This window comes from Haplochromis burtoni, unplaced genomic scaffold (assembly GCF_018398535.1).
Source record: "Haplochromis burtoni strain Fernald_Lab_line unplaced genomic scaffold, NCSU_Asbu1 Contig_602, whole genome shotgun sequence".
Classification (NCBI taxonomy): Eukaryota; Metazoa; Chordata; class Actinopteri; order Cichliformes; family Cichlidae; genus Haplochromis; species Haplochromis burtoni.
Window position 1 is genome coordinate 21,784 of NW_024582963.1, and position 16,835 is coordinate 38,618.

At 40.2% G+C, this 16,835-nt stretch overlaps 1 protein-coding gene across 1 annotated transcript in view; it reads right to left on the reverse strand.

Moving 5' to 3' along the window:
- Positions 1–10,886, reverse strand: part of LOC102292762 (NLR family CARD domain-containing protein 3) — a 28,494-nt gene extending 17,608 nt beyond the window's left edge. The window contains 11 exon segments of the mRNA XM_014329675.2: positions 235–408; positions 880–1,708; positions 1,711–2,682; positions 2,813–3,041; positions 3,206–3,284; positions 5,923–6,039; positions 7,105–7,218; positions 8,571–8,672; positions 8,756–8,899; positions 9,735–9,829; positions 10,763–10,886. Coding sequence (XP_014185161.2) covers positions 235–408; positions 880–1,708; positions 1,711–2,682; positions 2,813–3,041; positions 3,206–3,284; positions 5,923–6,039; positions 7,105–7,218; positions 8,571–8,672; positions 8,756–8,844 — 2,705 coding nt within the window. The 5' untranslated portion in view covers positions 8,845–8,899; positions 9,735–9,829; positions 10,763–10,886.
- Between the last annotated feature and the right edge of the window lie 5,949 nt (positions 10,887–16,835).

The window sequence follows — 16,835 nt, forward strand, 5'->3', positions numbered from 1 at the left end:
CAGGGCGGAGTAGTCGAACGCAGATTCACTGAGCGCTCAACACAGACAGCATCGTCAGAAGGAAAGTTGATAAAATAAATTACAAATTTTGTATTGTTCGATACATATGCGTACCGAACCGAAAGCACTGTATCGAACGGTTCAATATCGATACGAATATCGTCGCACCCCTATTAATTACCTATGTTTAATAATGTATTTTTTTCCCCGTAAAAACAAATCACCTGAGCTAACCTGATAGTTTCTAGTCTACAGTGTGGACTCTCCATTCCAACAGACAGAAGCTCTACACCAGAATCCCTTAGGTTATTGTTACTCATGTCCAACTCTGTCAAACTAGAGGACTGGGATCTGAGAACTGAGGACAGAGCTTCACAGCCTTTCTCTGAGAGGTTACAGGCACTCAGTCTAAAAAAAGAAGAGAAAGAAAATGTGATTAGATAAATTCAAATGATGAATACAGATGAGCCAAACAACACAATTCGCCAGTTAATTAAATGCTATCCTGGGACAAATCTTAAATAATTTGAATTTGTTTAGGGAAAACTAAATTCTTTCTTTGTATCTAAATGGAAACCACTGAGTGAAAGATACAGTTATTGATATTAGTTCAGCACCAAATGGCAAAGGCATACAGCCCTGACATGGGTGTTTAAAGGACTGAAGCCATTTTTTTTGTTTTGGGGGGGGGGGGGGGGATTTATTTAGTAGGTGCTTGTTGTTCACATTCTAATTGTTTTTGAGAGACTAAAGAGGGATAGACTGTACTAAAATTAATAAAAGTAATTTGGTAATATGGTACGATATGGACTTGTGATGAAAGAAATCACTGAATCAACCATATTTTGTAACGAAATGGATGAGCACAAATATACTTACAGAGCTTTGTTGGATGCTTTGACCACTGGAAGCAGCTTCAGAAGAGCCTCCTCTGAAGCAGAGTATTTCTTCATGTCAAACATGTCCAGATCTTTTTCTGATGACAGTAAGATGAAGGCCAGAGCTGACCACTGTGCAGGAGACAGTTTGTCTGTGGAGAGATGCCCTGATTTCAAGGACTGTTGGATCTCCTCCACTAGAGAACAATCCTTCAGTTCATTCAGACAGTGGAAAAGATTGATGCTTTTCTCTGCAGACAGATTCTTTCTAATTTTCTTCTTGATGTACTGGACTGTTACCTGATTGTTTGACCACTTACTTCCTGCTTCTGTCAACAGACCTCGTAGAAGATTCTGATTGGTCTGCAGTGAAAGACCCAGGAGGAAGCGGAGGAACAAGTCCAGGTGTCCATTTGGACTCTGTAAGGCCTTCTCCACAGCACTCTGGTGGATATACTGGAGTTTTGGTTTGTTAAATAATTTAGACAACATGGTTGTTGTTGGTTGTTCCTCTTCCAGCAGATTGACTCCAGAGTTGATGAAGGTCAGATGGACATGAAGAGCAGCCAGAAACTCCTGAACACTCAGATGGATGAAGCAGTACACCTTGTACTGGTACAGTCCTCTCTCCTCTTTAAAGATCTGTGTGAACACTCCTGAGTACACTGAGGCTGCTCTGATATCGATGCCACACTCTGTCAGGTCTGATTCATAGAAGATCAGGTTTCCTTTCTGCAGCTGATGAAAAGCCAGTTTTCCCAGTGACTCAATCATCGTCCTGCTCTCTGGACTCCAGTGTGGATCTGTCTCAGTTCCTCCATCATACTTGACTTCTTCACTTTGGCCTGAACCACCAGGAAGTGGATGTACATCTCAGTCAGGGTTGTGGGTAGCTCTCCTCCCTCTCTGGTTTTCAGCACATCCTCCAGAACTGTAGCAGTGATCCAGCAGAAGACTGGGATGTGGCACATGATGTGTAGGCTTCGTGATGTCTTGATGTGGGAAATGATCCTCCTGGCTTGCCCCTCATCACTGAATCTCTTCCTGAAGTACTCCTCCTTCTGTGGATCAGTAAACCCTCTGACATCTGTCACCAAATCAACACATTGTGGAGGGATCTGATTGGCTGCTGCAGGTCGTGTGGTTATCCAGAGGCGAGCAGAGGGAAGCAGATTCCCACTGATGAGGTTTATCAGCAGCACATCCACTGAGGAGGACTTTCTAGGGTCACTCAGAAGTTTAATTTTGTTGAAGTCCAGAGGAGGTCGACACTCATCCAGACCGTCAAAGATGAACACAACCTGGAAGTCTTCAAAGCTGCAGATTCCTGCTTCTTTGGTTTCAGTAAAGAAGTGATGAACAAGTTCCACCAAGCTGAACTTTTCCTCTTTCAGCACATTCAGCTCTCTGAAAGTGAATGGAAATATGAACTGGATATCCTGGTTGGCTTTGTCTTCAGCCCAGTCCAGAGTGAACTTCTGTGTTAAGACTGTTTTCCCAATGCCAGCCACTCCTTTTGTCAGCACTGTTCTTACTGTTTGATTACTTGCAGTTGAGGCTTTAAATATGTCTTCTTGTCTGATTGTTGTTTCTGGTCTGTCTGATTTCCTGGATACTGTTTCAATCTGTCTAACCTCATGCTCATCACTGAGCTCTGGAGTCCCTCCCTCTGTGATGAAAAGCTCTGTGTAGATCTGATTCAGAAGGGTTGGGTTTCCTGCTTTAGCAATCCCCTCAAACACACACTGGAACTTCTTCTTCAGGTTCAATTTAAGTTCACATTCACAAAGTGGAGAAAGCACTTCTGAAAAAACACAAGTAATAAATTAAAGTAACGAGTTGTGCATAACTATCCAAAAATTCCAATTGCCTGAAGACTAAGTATAAATGTTCTATTTATCCAGAGGTTGAAATTTTAAGAGAAATCCCCTTACGGTTCCATAGACGCTCAGCCAGATCCTCCTGCTTCATTCTCTTCAGGAACTGCACTGCAATCTTCAGAATAGCCCCTCTCCCACTCCTCATCTGCTCTTCTTCATCTTTACTGTCCAAGGTCCCACCTCCCTGCTGTTTCTCTGAACATTCTGGGTTGTCTGGACTCAAAAGTCTCTGGATTTTCTTCAGCTCCATCTTCACAAAAGTGATGATGTTGTCCTCCAGCCGCTGTAACAGAATACTATACAAATGACCCAATCAGACCCAATCATGGAGCCAAAAAGCAGAGCTATGTTGAACATTTAAGATAATCCAGAAATCTACAAAGAGCAATGATATCTGTTACCAGCATAGCTGTAAAAGTAGTTGTTATATATGTACAGAGTACAGACCATAAATATATTTTCCAGACATGTTTGATGCTGCTGGGCAGACTGACCACTGGGAACCTCTGAGCTCTCCCAGTCCACTCTGTGGAGAAATCATGAAAAATTAGTTCAGGCACTGAATAAAGGTCCAGGAAATTACACTTTGACAAAGACAGTTATCGAGAGGACTCCTGTAATTGTAAAAGTTTACTACTCTTGCTGATCCGACTAAGAAGCAACAGCTCAGTTTAATGTTTTTCTTTGAGTTTAAGTTCTTGCCGTGTTCTGATAAGCTTTCATGCTCAGCAAACTTCAAGTTTGAAACGTTAAACTGTATATCAGATTCTGGAAATATCAGTCAATCTTGGTTTTAATCTTGTTCAATCTTGTTTAAATCCTTACTCCAAGAAGTCCAAGAACTTGAGTCTTTTCCTTGAATTTAAAGAACCATTTACTGTGCCATCCATTTTCATGGACACAAAAATGAATTCTTTTCCACTGGATTTTTTATATGTGGCTTTCTCTGGATAAACAAAGGGCAGAGGACTGGACTGCACGCTGTCATAGAGATCAAGATCCCCAGCTTAACTTTATCGAAAAAAGGAATAAAATGACTTAACATGCAGTCTTTTTATGGGTAAAGTGCTAATAGTTAGTGATGCTTAATTCTAGTCAGAATATAATCGAATAAAGGTCTAATCAATATGATGAATAAGAAAAAAAATAGCCCAACCATTGAAATGATTCCAATACCTGACTTTTAACTGAGATTTTGTGTGGAGTGGTATGTTTAGTACTAATTCCCCTCCAATGCTGACGGTGGATCAAGGAGACCAGCGCATATGCTGCAGGCCCGGATGTATTGTCTACATTGGCTGTCCCTTACCCTTTACCCACCCCTGTTGCTTGTCATGTGTTTCTTTGGTGTATTAAGAGTTTTTTCATGTGCTATGTGCAGAGGTGTTTTTTTTTGTTCTCAAACTGATCTCCCTATTGGAGCTCAGTTTGGAGGGAGTTATTTTTTTCTCCTTATCTGTCCTCATGTGGTGTATTTTCCATTGTTATACCTCTCTGACCTGTCTTGCCCATGTGATGTTTTTGTGTAATGTATGTATGGTCGGAGGGTAAGATGGCGCCGCCATTGTGTGCAGTAGGTGAGCAGCCTTAACATGAAATTAACCCTTGTGGGACTAATAAAGGTATATCTTATCTTATCTCTTATCTTAATGCTGATATTGGTCTCAGAGAGTCTCTTTGTGTAAGGGGTGATAGGAATGAGAGGAAGGAATAAGTGAGACACTAAGAAGACTGAAGAATCTCAGAGAATCTCTTATTTTACAATGTATGATTTAAAAAACAATTCATTGAGAGAAAAAAGTATTCCTATATAACTGAAATAAAAAGGGATAATGTTGAAATCATAAAGAGTCGTGATATGCATCAGTGACTGAGCTAATGAGAAATTATGTTGAAGTACCCTCAGCATATTGGGGCTTTCTCTGTATTCCTGTAGGGTTTTTTACCTCACAATATGAAGCAGCAGAATAAATAAAAGTGAATTTAAATTATTATTATTATAATAACTAGTGAAAACAGTCGACAGTACATTAGTGAGATTGAAAAAGACTTCTGTAGAGACTATGGCATTGTTAATGTCAAATGAAGTCTACACAACCTCCAAGGAAATGTTCTTGCAAAGCATGCTGTTCAGATTGACAAACTCCCTCTGATAAAAAGAGGATCCACTGCTAGAACTGATATGCTACAGAGCAACAGCTATAATACCTACTGGTAATAACCCGGCTGGACTATTCATGGGACTTAAAATCTATCTACTCTCCAAGAACAACAGAGTTCTTGTCAGAAACACTTCAGGATAGGTGATGGACATAACAAAACACTTCAAAGAAATAGAATAATCTGTAAACCTGGTGTGAGATCTTTATGTTACAGTCATTATTATAAGAAGTTACTGTTTTTTAAAACAGAAAAGTTTAACTAATTAAGGTTACACATTAATATCAGAATGCTACTGTTTAGTAAATGATAACTCAGGTTTGTATAAGTAACTCAGAGTGAAGTCAGTTTAAAGGGAGTTGTCAAGGTGGCACATAAAAGAGTTAAGAGTTAATCATGCATGTGACTAATATGTGCATGGAGCTAATAAAGTGAGATAGTGAGTACAAAAAACTATATTATTCTCTTTTCCTTTTTTCTGTTTTTTGTAACAACTTCACAGGTCCTTTTTGCTTGTATGTTTGAAGTCTGGATGTCCATCCTTATCTAGAACTATTGTACAAATACAGTAGTTCTTTTTCAGATACAGTAGCAATTTGTATGAAAACTAGATTTCAGTGAATACTACTTGATAATTTGGGGTAAAATCAATAAGGATATCTTACATTATACAGTATACAACACAACATAAATGATAGAAGAAAGAATTTGGATAAACATTATTCTATGTTTGCTGAAGTGGAATTTCAGTTATCAAATGCTTTTAAGAGACAATTTATATAGTATTAGAGAGAATGATGTGTTTGGACTGCAATTTGTATACGATAACATTAACAGGAGTTTACGTGTACATGTTGGACATGGTTATTAAAATAAAAGAATTCCTTGCTCACTGACTTCCATTGAGATGTAGTTTAGAGACCATGACACAACATCACACAGTTTATTCAAATCAGAAAACCAAACTGGAGTTCATTAAAAAGTTCATGTAGCTAACAGATCACCTTTCTGCAGCAGATGGTTGATGTCCTTTAAAGTGAATGAGGCGCTCTTCAGACCAGTCACTCTTTAAAGACACACAGCTGGGTTCAGCTCCAGGTTCAGCAGGTCTCTCATAGATCCTGTTAAACAGAGAAGAAAAATGTACTTTTCTTTTGCTGCTATATAAGCTGATGAAGACTTAGAACACCTTCATCATCCAAAAGAAAAAATGATTTGCAGGCTGAGCATGATGAGAAGGGAACTCCAAACTAGTGTTGGCAGTGTAACAATAGGACAACAGGTGACAGACAAATAGTCATTTACATCAGCGGTCCCCAACCTTTTTTGTGCCACGGACCAGTTTATGCCCGACAATTTTTTCACGGACCGGCCTTTAAGGTGTCGTGGATAAATACAACAAAATAAAACTAGTACCGGTACCGAAAAAAAGAAGATTTATTCATAACACACATGAAAAGACCCAGGAAAACAGAGTTAACAATAAAAACAATAACAAAATAACGCTGAAAACCGATAAAAACCTTGAAAACCATACACTTCACACCTGAGCCTCAACTCTCGTGGCCCGGTACCAAACGACTCACAAACCGGTACCGGTCCGAGGCCCGGGGGTTGGGGACCGCTGATTTACAGTATGCAGAACAATTGATAGTCTTACTATGAGCAGTTTGAGTTACAATAAGTACAATAAGTAATTGCAACAATATCGGGACTAAATTAGCATGTCCATACATATTTTTGTTTATTAGAGCCCTAACTTCAGTTCAGGAAATGAGAGTTGATGTGAGGAGGAAGAGGATGGCAATTTATCCAAATGAAAGTTGCACCGTCTTTGTCTTTCACATTTCTGCTTCTTTGGTGAATGGGATACCTCCTCAGATGATAAAATATAGGTGTGATCCATCATATCTTGGGTCTGAAGATGCAGACACAAGTTAAAATTTGTCTCCATGGCATATGAATGCCTTTAAATTCTCTTAAATTCTCTCTGTCTATTAAATAACAACAAAAAATGACTGTCTGGACCTTTAAATGTACATGTTGAACATGTTTTATGGAATTAAGGAATTAATCACTCATTTACTTTCATTGAAATGCAATTTAGAGACCAAAACAACATCGAGACGTTCATTTAAATCAGGAAACCAAACTGACAGGTATCAAAGAGTTCATGTTAGTGACACCTCTCTTCAGCAGATGGTTGGTGTTCTCTAAAGTGAATGAGGCGCTCTTCAGACCAGTCACTCTTTAAAGACACACAGCTGGGTTCAGCTCCAGATTCAGGTCTCTCATAGATCCTGTTAAACAGAAAAGAAAATAATCTTTTTTAAATTTCCTGTTACAGAAACTGATGAAGACTTAGAATACCTTCATGATCTGAAAAACTAATTTGTATGTTGAGCATGAGCAGAAGGAAACTCCAAACTAGCGTTGGCAGTGTAACAGTGTCACCCACAGTAAACACCACCATTTGCACAATTGCAGAAGTACTGATGGTCTTGCTATAAGCAGCACAATTTCAAAGTTATAGTTTTTATAATTTTCCCACCACATGTCAGTAGATTGCACATTAATGGCAACTGATTTCTGTTTTTTTTTTACATCTCAAAATCATACGCGTGCATGATCCTAAGTATGGTGGCAGCTGTTGGGCAAACAACTCTGGCTGCCATTCATCTGTATGTAGGCTGTCAGGCTGCTGTTAATCTCATCCACATATATTTACTCAGATACGACTCAGTGAGTCAGTGAAGGTCACTTCTGTTGAGTGACAGTGATGCTGGGGTGAATTAAGGATATTCTTAAGATTCCTATTAGTAAATGCTGCTGTTTTTGCTGCTGTTAGCCAGCATTAGTGGAACTTTCTTTAAAGTGGATATTACTGTTGCTGTTAAATGTAGCACCATGGTCTTGGAGGAACACCGTCTTGTTTCACTGTATACTGTGCCACTCTTTAAGGTTCAAATGACAATAAAGCCACTTGACTTAACTTGAGTTTGACAAATATTGTTGAATTTAGGCTCTTATTGAATAAACTGTCAAATGATGTGAGAATGTAAACTGCTTAGCAGCGGAAAAGTGGGACCTTTAGGACACTGAAGCCTAACATTAGCTGGCATAACATTAGATTATAGCTAACTTGTTTTGTTTGTTTCCCAGCCTGTTGTCTGCTATACAGAAATGGAAGGGTTGCATGAGTAATATGGTGACATTACGTTATTTTAACAATATCAGAAAAAAATGATCATGTTAGTGCTGTTTCTTGTGTGTTAGAGCCTGACATATGTTCAGGAATTTTATTTAGATGTCACTAACATCTTACTAAAATGTTTTACTTTTCCTTTTCACCTTAGTTCTATCTCCTGAACTGACATCAGGGCTCTAACACGCCTTCATGTTTTCATTGCTAATTCTAATTACTTCTAAGTTTATGAGAATGCATTACTGTTTCAGAAGAATTAATAACACACAAATCAATATACATTTTTAAGTACAATATTCTGTTTTTATATTAAGGGGAAAAGACTAACTAGACATTTGAAGCACATGTTATACGTGTACATATTGGACACGTTTTATAGAATAAAGGAATTCCTCGTTCAGTGACTTCCTTTGAGCTATCAAAGAGTTCATGTTACTAACAGCTCACCTCTCTGCAGCAGACCGCTGGTTTCCTTTAAAATGAATGAGGCGCTCTTCAGACCAGTCACTCCTTAAGGACACACAACTGGGTTCAGGTCCAGGTTGGTTCCTGTGAATAATGATGGATCAATGATGTGAGTGCTGAGCTGTGACATGGAGAAGAGTCATAGACAATTAGAGATGTCATCTCACCTCTGAGCTTCGGTCTGGCTCTCATGTTCCCCACACAGAGTGGTTTTAGAGAGAGGGACACCCTCCTCTCTGTCCTCACACTGATCCATGCTGCTGACTTCACATCCACGTCACCCAAGGTTGCAAAAGTACAGACTTTCTTTACTAAAAGTAGAAGTACAGATACCTGGGTTAAAAAAATACTCCTGTAAATGTTGAAGCACTGAGGCATCAAGGACAATTCTATTAAAAGATTTTTGTACAAAGGTAACTGAACCTTGGGCTGTGTCAATATGATAATAAGTTCATATTTGTACAAAAGAACCCATATATTAATCCAAATAAATCCAAATTACAAATCCAAGTGTAATGAATATACTTAGCTTGAATCTGTTATTGAGGACACCTGCAGTGAAAAAGGTTTTAAAAAAAAACAAACAAACAAACAAAAAGAAACATTTTTTTTGTTGCCTACACTCTAGAGGTGACTGACTCCACACCAAAACAGTCCAGTTTCTTCTAATGTGAGCTTCAGTAGGTTTTCTCAGTGCATATGATGTGATCAGCTAACCTGCTGCTTTTTGTAGATTTACGTAACTGAATTCACTCCACACTACAATATGTATGCTATCTTTATGCAATTAAGTGAATAAATCTAAGCATCATCAGCTTAAATACAAATTCATCTCTGCTACACTTGATGTAACCTAATTTTGACAATGAGGACCAAAGGCCACTATGCACCAGTCCAACACAGTGCTTTACTAAAAAAAAACTCACCACATTAATGTGAGCTAACCTGTTTGCCCTTCACAAAACTAGGACTTTCATGCAACATCTGAATAACACAAGTTTGTATAGCTTTGTTTGTTTTGTAGGACATTTTCCAAAATGAAAATACATAATTCATCAAAACACATCATATACAAATCCATTATGTAATTAAAACGATGACATTACATGTAAGCATTAAATCTGCAGTTTATCAAGCAGCCCTTACCTTTAAATATAACCTTCTTTCTTCCTCTTCTGTCCTGTATTTTCTTACATCTTTCTCCATCTCTGAGTGAAGTTATCTTGCACTCTTTTCTCTTCCTGTGAAATACAGCAGCTAGACCTTTAACTAGCAACACACTGTGCAACAAACTGCACACAAACAGTTTTTGTGTTTGCTGATGTTTGTTCATCTGATAGAAAATTTGAATTTGAAATGAGCTGCCACTAAAGAAATTACTGTTCTTCCATCCAGTAACATTCAGGATTAATGTGAACATCTAACCAGAGATGCTACTGAACATTGGTTATGTCAGTTAGCTTCCAATTAGCATCTAGATTTGTTGTTTTTCCATCAAGTATCAGTTAGAAGCTCCAGCAGCTAATGGTCCTATCATGAAAAACAAAGAAATCTATCAAACCCTTACAGCAGATATTTTCACAATGATACTTTAAAACAGAAATGATCATTAATTACCTGAATATTTAGGATTTGTTTAGAGCTACTCAATTATTCAGTTTATAATCAGCAGCTCTGCAATCAGTCATTTATATTTCCTTCATATGGCATTCTGGTTCCAGGTTTCAAACACTACACATTAGGAAGAACTTCATTTGGAGAAAACCAAATGATAACACAAATAGATTTAATGATCCATGAAGGAAATATGAATTTAATTGCCTGACTACAATCAAACACGTTACAACTAACATTTATTTTATTTTGTTTTGAAAGGACTGAAGGTAAAACAGCAGCACACTGCTGTGTGTGACTTTAATGGAGAGTCAACAGTTTTCTTCCAGGAAATAAACACACACAGTTTGTTTTGTGACGAAATGAATCAAACATCAGCTGTTCATCAAACTGTTTGATTCCAGTCAATCAATAATTTATAATCATGTGGATTAGTCTTCAAATAAAAGAGTGATCCAAAGTCTGCCCTGAAATAACAGCTAAACAAACATTAAAGAGCAGAAACAAACAGTAAAGTTCCTAAAGACAAACTGTTAAAGGAGGAAACAAAGAAAACTTACAGTTTCTTCAAATAGAGACACGAACAAGAAGCTTCTGGACACTAAACACGAAGAGATAGGTGAGATGCTTCCTGGAAGGAGTTGTGACTCCACTTGAAGCTCAGGTTTGCATGTGTGTGCATGTATTGATTTTTAAATCTCTGCACCTGTCTGAACTTGAGATTTTGTCATTTGCTGTCAGTTGCGCAATATTATAAATGTTTGTCAGGAATGTCCTCACAAGCCCAGACTTGTTACAATAATGAACACAATACATGGAGTTAGGAAAAATACAGCACAGATAGAAATAATACAATATAGCTGGGAGGAAACCAGAGTTAGCAATGTTGCGAAGAATATTTCTCTAGAGTTTGATCAAAGTGCTGATGAATTGGACTGATCCTGGATCTTTCAGTACATCACTGTAATGAATGAAATATGACTGATTCAAACTGTGATCAAACCTTCATTATCTTTATATTCCTCTTTGGTTTAGCTGGAAAGGACACCTTCCTGCCTTTGCTGCCAGTTGTTTTTCTCCGCTTGGTGTCAACTTGGTTACTGTACTTGACCTTTGACCTCTGAGTGAGTGCAGCGTTGTTTTCGTGTGTTTTAATTCCACATGACACCTGTTCATGGTCTGATTTGACAGCATATTTCTCCACATGCACACAGAGACATTTCTGTCTCTGTCACACAAACAGTGGACCATATATTTGTTTTTGAATATTTCATGTTGAAACTATTAAGGGACCAGTGTACTTCCTCTGCAAACACGCTTAGTGCACTGAATTGTTCTGCTGTCAGTGTTACACCCTGAAAAGGGGCTGAAAAAGGGATAAGTCAATGACGACGCTCAGACACGATGCTTCTCTTTCAGCAGCTTCATTGCGAATGATCCAGAAATATAAACATACATACAAAAGTATTAAACATCCTAACAACGATGTACAGTCTCTGTTAGTTGTAAGACAATATATCTCAAGACTGTTTTTTTTTCCTTTTCTATAAGTTACAGATTAAATTGAATGTAAGAATTTACAAAAACAGCTGATGAATCAATAAACAAACTTAGATTATTAAACTAAAATGTACAGAAAATAAACAAAATATTCATATAAAAATACTAATAGGCATTTGTCCCTTCACACAAAATAAACATGTTCTTCGTCCAAATCAAATGCAAAATGCACACAATGTATGTTTCATACACAGTCTGGCACGATAATGCTTCATGCTAGCCACCAACAGAGCGCTTAGCTTAGCTTGCTGCTTATAGCTTATCCTAACATCACAGTTAACACAGGTCATCTAAGTATTCCTAGTATCCTCTTGGTACATTTGGAAACACAGTCAGTACAACTCAACATACATATTTGTAAAGTCCAACAGCAGAATTGCACAATTATTACCTGAAAAGGGGATAAGTCAATGACGACGCTCAGACACGATGCTTCTCTTTCAGCAGCTTCATTGCGAATGAGGCATCGTGGCCAGAGCTCCCCCTTCCGGCAACGGCAGGCATAACTAATCAATCATGATCACTAAATCACATGGATTATTCCCCAGGCTCGACAAGTGGATCACAGATTGAATGTTACACAAGTTGTAGTCACATTAAGGATTGTCCGGTTGAACATAGTCATGAACTCTTTTAACTATTTTAGCCTGTGTTACATTACGTCTCTTAATGGGACTTCTTTTACCCTTGTTTATAGATTTACATATTTGAAATAAATTGAATAATATATTGGGTAACTTTTAACCACAACTTTTTACTCCATTATGAACTTCAACAAATAATCAATCTATCACACACTCCCCCACAAAATTAGATGTCGTCCCGACATCACAACTCTTATGAACTAAAACTTAACAAAATGTCACAAAATCCAGTTGTTTTTAATCTTAGCTTCCTCTTTTGTACTGAGTCTTAGCCTGTTCTTTGTTCAGTATCCTTGCATGAATAGTGGCTAACAAATTTGGAATGAATTAGGCCACATGGTTATTGGTTGAATGTCTCTGTGTTGTATGGGTTGATACTGGTAGGGCATTTCGTTTGTACACACTGTACTGTAGCATGTTGGAGTACCCAGCTGATCATAGGTGAAAACCTTAGGGGCTCGTCTCTCCCTCCTTGGCAAACTATAGGTCCCTTCTCTGTTGCTTTCAGGCAAGCATGGGCGTGGAGATGCTAGAGTGTCATCCATTACCTCTCCAACTACTTGTCCATCTTCCTCTTGATGGTCTTCTTCCTGTGGCCTATTTTCGTCCTGTGTCTCAGGCTCCTCTGTGTACGACATGAGCCTTTCTTCACCCAGTGGTCCATTACCACCGGCCTCTGGTTTCTCCTGGTCATCACCATGCTCTGTGACCCTCTCTGTACTGGGCACTTGAGTCTGTGTTACGGGCCCATAATAGTACCCCCATTCCTCCTCGTCATCTTCTACTTCCTGGTTCACCTGTTCTGCGTCTTTTTCCCTCACTCTTCTTTTCTTTTGCTTCGGTGATACTTCTGGTGGCCTTTCCAGGGATAAGTAATCACATGGCAGCAGCAAGTTGCGGTGCATGATTCTTGACCTTCCCCTCCCTTGCTCTGGTTTCACCTCATACACGGGGAGGCCTTCTGCAACTTGACAGATGACAACATGGATGTTATGTTCCCAGTGATTACGAAGCTTCCCCGTTCCTCCTCTAGGGGTTAGATTTCGGACAAGAACACGATCGCCAGGGTATAACACAGAGCTTCTCACTTTCCCATCATATTGTTTTTTACTCCTGTCTGCTGACTTCTTTGCATTCTCCTATGCTATTTCATAGGCCTCTTGCATTTCTCGTGTCCATTTCTCCATGTAGGTTCGGTGGTCTATTTTCCCTGTCTCAGAGGTGAGACCAAACAGCAGATCAATAGGTAACCTTGGGGACCTTCCAAAGAGAAGGTAGAAAGGAGAAAACCCAGTTACCTCACTCCGTGTGCAGTTATAGGCGTAGATAAGCTTGTTCAAGGACTCTTTCCAACTTGTCTTCTGCCTATCAGTAAGTGTCCTCAACATTTGTAGTAACGTCCGGTTGAACCGCTCAACTTGTCCATTCCCTTGTGGGTGGTATGGTTTAGTTGGGGATCCCAATATGCCACAGTTCCTTTTTAGCTGGGAAAAGAGCTGGTTCTCAAATTCGCCACCTTGGTCATGGTGTATCCGTGCTGGCAGTCCAAACTTCAAGGCTAGCCTGAGGTTGGGAAGAGTCCCACAGCTCTGGAAAACCTCCTGTGTTGTACCAGTGCCAAAGACTTCACGCCCCAAGGACCTCAACAGCTACAGGCCGGTGGCTCTGACATCCCACCTGATGAAGACCCTGGAGCGGTTGGTCCTGGCTCAGCTTCGGCGCCTAATCAAGCTCATCACTGGACCCACTTCAGTTTGCCTACCAGCCTGGCATTGGAGCGGATGATGCCGTCATTCACCTCCTACATCGTTCCCTCGCTCACCTGGAGACCGCTGGAAGCACTGTGAGAATCATGTTCTTTGATTTCTCCAGTGCCTTCAACACATTCTTCCCTCGGTTCTAAAGGACAAGCTGGTGAACTCTGGAGTGGACCATCACCTCACTACCTGGATCCTGGACTACCTCACCGACCGACCACAGTATGTGAGGACTCAGGGCTGTGTGTCGGACAGGGTCGTCTGCAGTACGGGGGCCCCACAGGGAACGGTTCTGGCTCCGTTCCTCTTCACCATCTACACTGCAGACTTCTCCCACAATTCCACCCAGTGCTTCCTGCAGAAGTTCTCTGATGACTCTGCAATAGTCGGCCTCATCACTGATGGGGACGACAAGGAGTACAGAGGTCTGACCCAAGACTTTGTGGACTGGTGCCAGCTGAACTACCTCCAGATCAACGCCAGTAAAACCAAGGAACTGGTGGTAGACTTCCGCAGGCACAAGCATTCTCCACTGCAACCACTGAACATCCAAGGTATGGACATTGAGGCTGTGGACAGCTACAGGTACCTTGGTGTTCATCTGAACAATAGACTGGACTGGACTCATAACTCAGACGCCCTCTACAGGAAAGGGCAGAGCAGGCTGTACCTGCTGCGGAGACTCAGGTCGTTTGGAGTGGAGGGCCCACTCCTGAAGACCTTCTATGACTCTGTGGTGGCTTCTGCTATCTTTTATGGTGTGGTCTGCTGGGGCGGCAGCATCTCTGCTGGGGACAGGAAGAGACTGAACAGGGTGATCCGAAGGGCCAGCTCTGTTCTAGGATGCCCTCTGGACCCAGTGGAGGTGGTGAGTGACAGGAGAACGGCGGCTAAGCTGTCATCCCTGATGGACAACATCTCCCACCCCATGCAGCAGACTGTGACAGCACTGAGCAGCTCCTTCAGTGGGAGACTGCGGCACCCACGGTGTGGGACGGAGAGATTTCGCAGGTCTTTCCTCCCCACTGCTGTCAGACTCCATAATAAAGACTTTAACTGATCAAGCACACACATCCATACATATGCAATAATACTAAGTGCAATAATCCTTTCTGTCATCGTTGTATTTTTACTCAGTTGTATATAGTATTTGTATTTGTATTCTATTTTTATCTTATTGTATATTTATTTTATTTTATTCTACTGTATATAGTATTTTATTCTATTCTGTACAGTTGTGTACTGTATTTATTCTTATTGTATTCTAATTTTTGCCTCATAACTTTTGCACTGTCCACTCCTGCTGTGACAAAACAAATTTCCCACGTGTGGGACTAATAAAGGTTATCTTATCTTATCTTACTTACTTATGTTCTCTTTCACTTGTGCTAAATGGGGATAAAGAGAAGCCTGCTGCTGTGTATATCTACTTTTTTTGCTACTGCATTTTGTCATTTACATTTGTGTAAATGTTTGAGTCAGGTTATAGATGTTGTTTTATTTGTACAATGAGGTCACCATCTAAGGCTGCATATTAAATAGTATTTTTAGCCAAATTGGGAAATCTTATTTTTCTTCCAGCTCAAAAGCCGCAACATAAATGTGGAGACTAACACCAGAATTTCATAGAGAAGAGGTTTTATTTTAAATTATATAATAAGCTAGCTAAAGTAGCTGATACCACTAAGGCAAATACTGGTGTGCCTTCCTGAAAGCCTGCCTTTATCCACACCTCACCAGGTATGGTCAGTTAGCAACAGCTGAACACTGTTGCACTACCACTGCAAACAGGTTAGTGGCTGCAGAGGGGTGTAACATCCCCGCCCTCAAAAGGGTTCCTTTAGGACCCTTAAATGAATTAACAAGACCCTCTGGAATTGTTTTATTCCTGATCTTCCAAACCTGAAAGAACAGAAAAAACTAGGAGAAGCACAGTGTTCACATTCAACAAATAATATTCTAATAGACCAGTTAAAGCTTCTAAAAGGCCGCTCCACACAAAACTAAGTGCTCACATTCATTCGTTGACATCTTCATTCTTAATTGCCCCTTGGGGATAAATAAAGTCTTTCTGATTCTGATTCTGATGAGGATCTCAAGTTGCCACACTGAACACACAAACAGTAACATGTGACCAACACAAGGTGCACAACAGCCACAAACTGACTGCAGGTTTCCAATCCTATAAGTACATTTGCATTGTCAAAGGAGCTTGCAAAGAAAAGCGTCTGGACTTCTTTAAGTTGCTTGAAGACGTTTCACCTCTCATCCGAGAAGCTTCTTCAGTTCTAAGGTCAAATGGTGGAGAGTCCCAGATATAAACCTAGTGGGAGTACCCCCCACAGAGGGACAAAAGGACCCCCTGATGATCCTCTAATCGCCTGAGCCAAGGTGGGAAACTGGGCGTGGGTCCCAATCAGCCAGAGTTTCGGGTGTGTTCATTGTGAAACCTGGCCCCACCTTATCATGCGAATTCCTGAGGTCAGATGGCCCAGGATGTGAGTGGGCGTTAAGGCGTCTAGGGATCAAAGGATTATAGAGAGATCCGGCCCGTAATCCAGAGGCCCCAGAGTACGAGGACCCGAGGAGGACCACCAAAAAGGGGGGGAACCGTGCCACCCTCCTGGGAAGAGCTGAGTAGAGCCCCAAACGAGAGGTCACCCAGCAGCTAC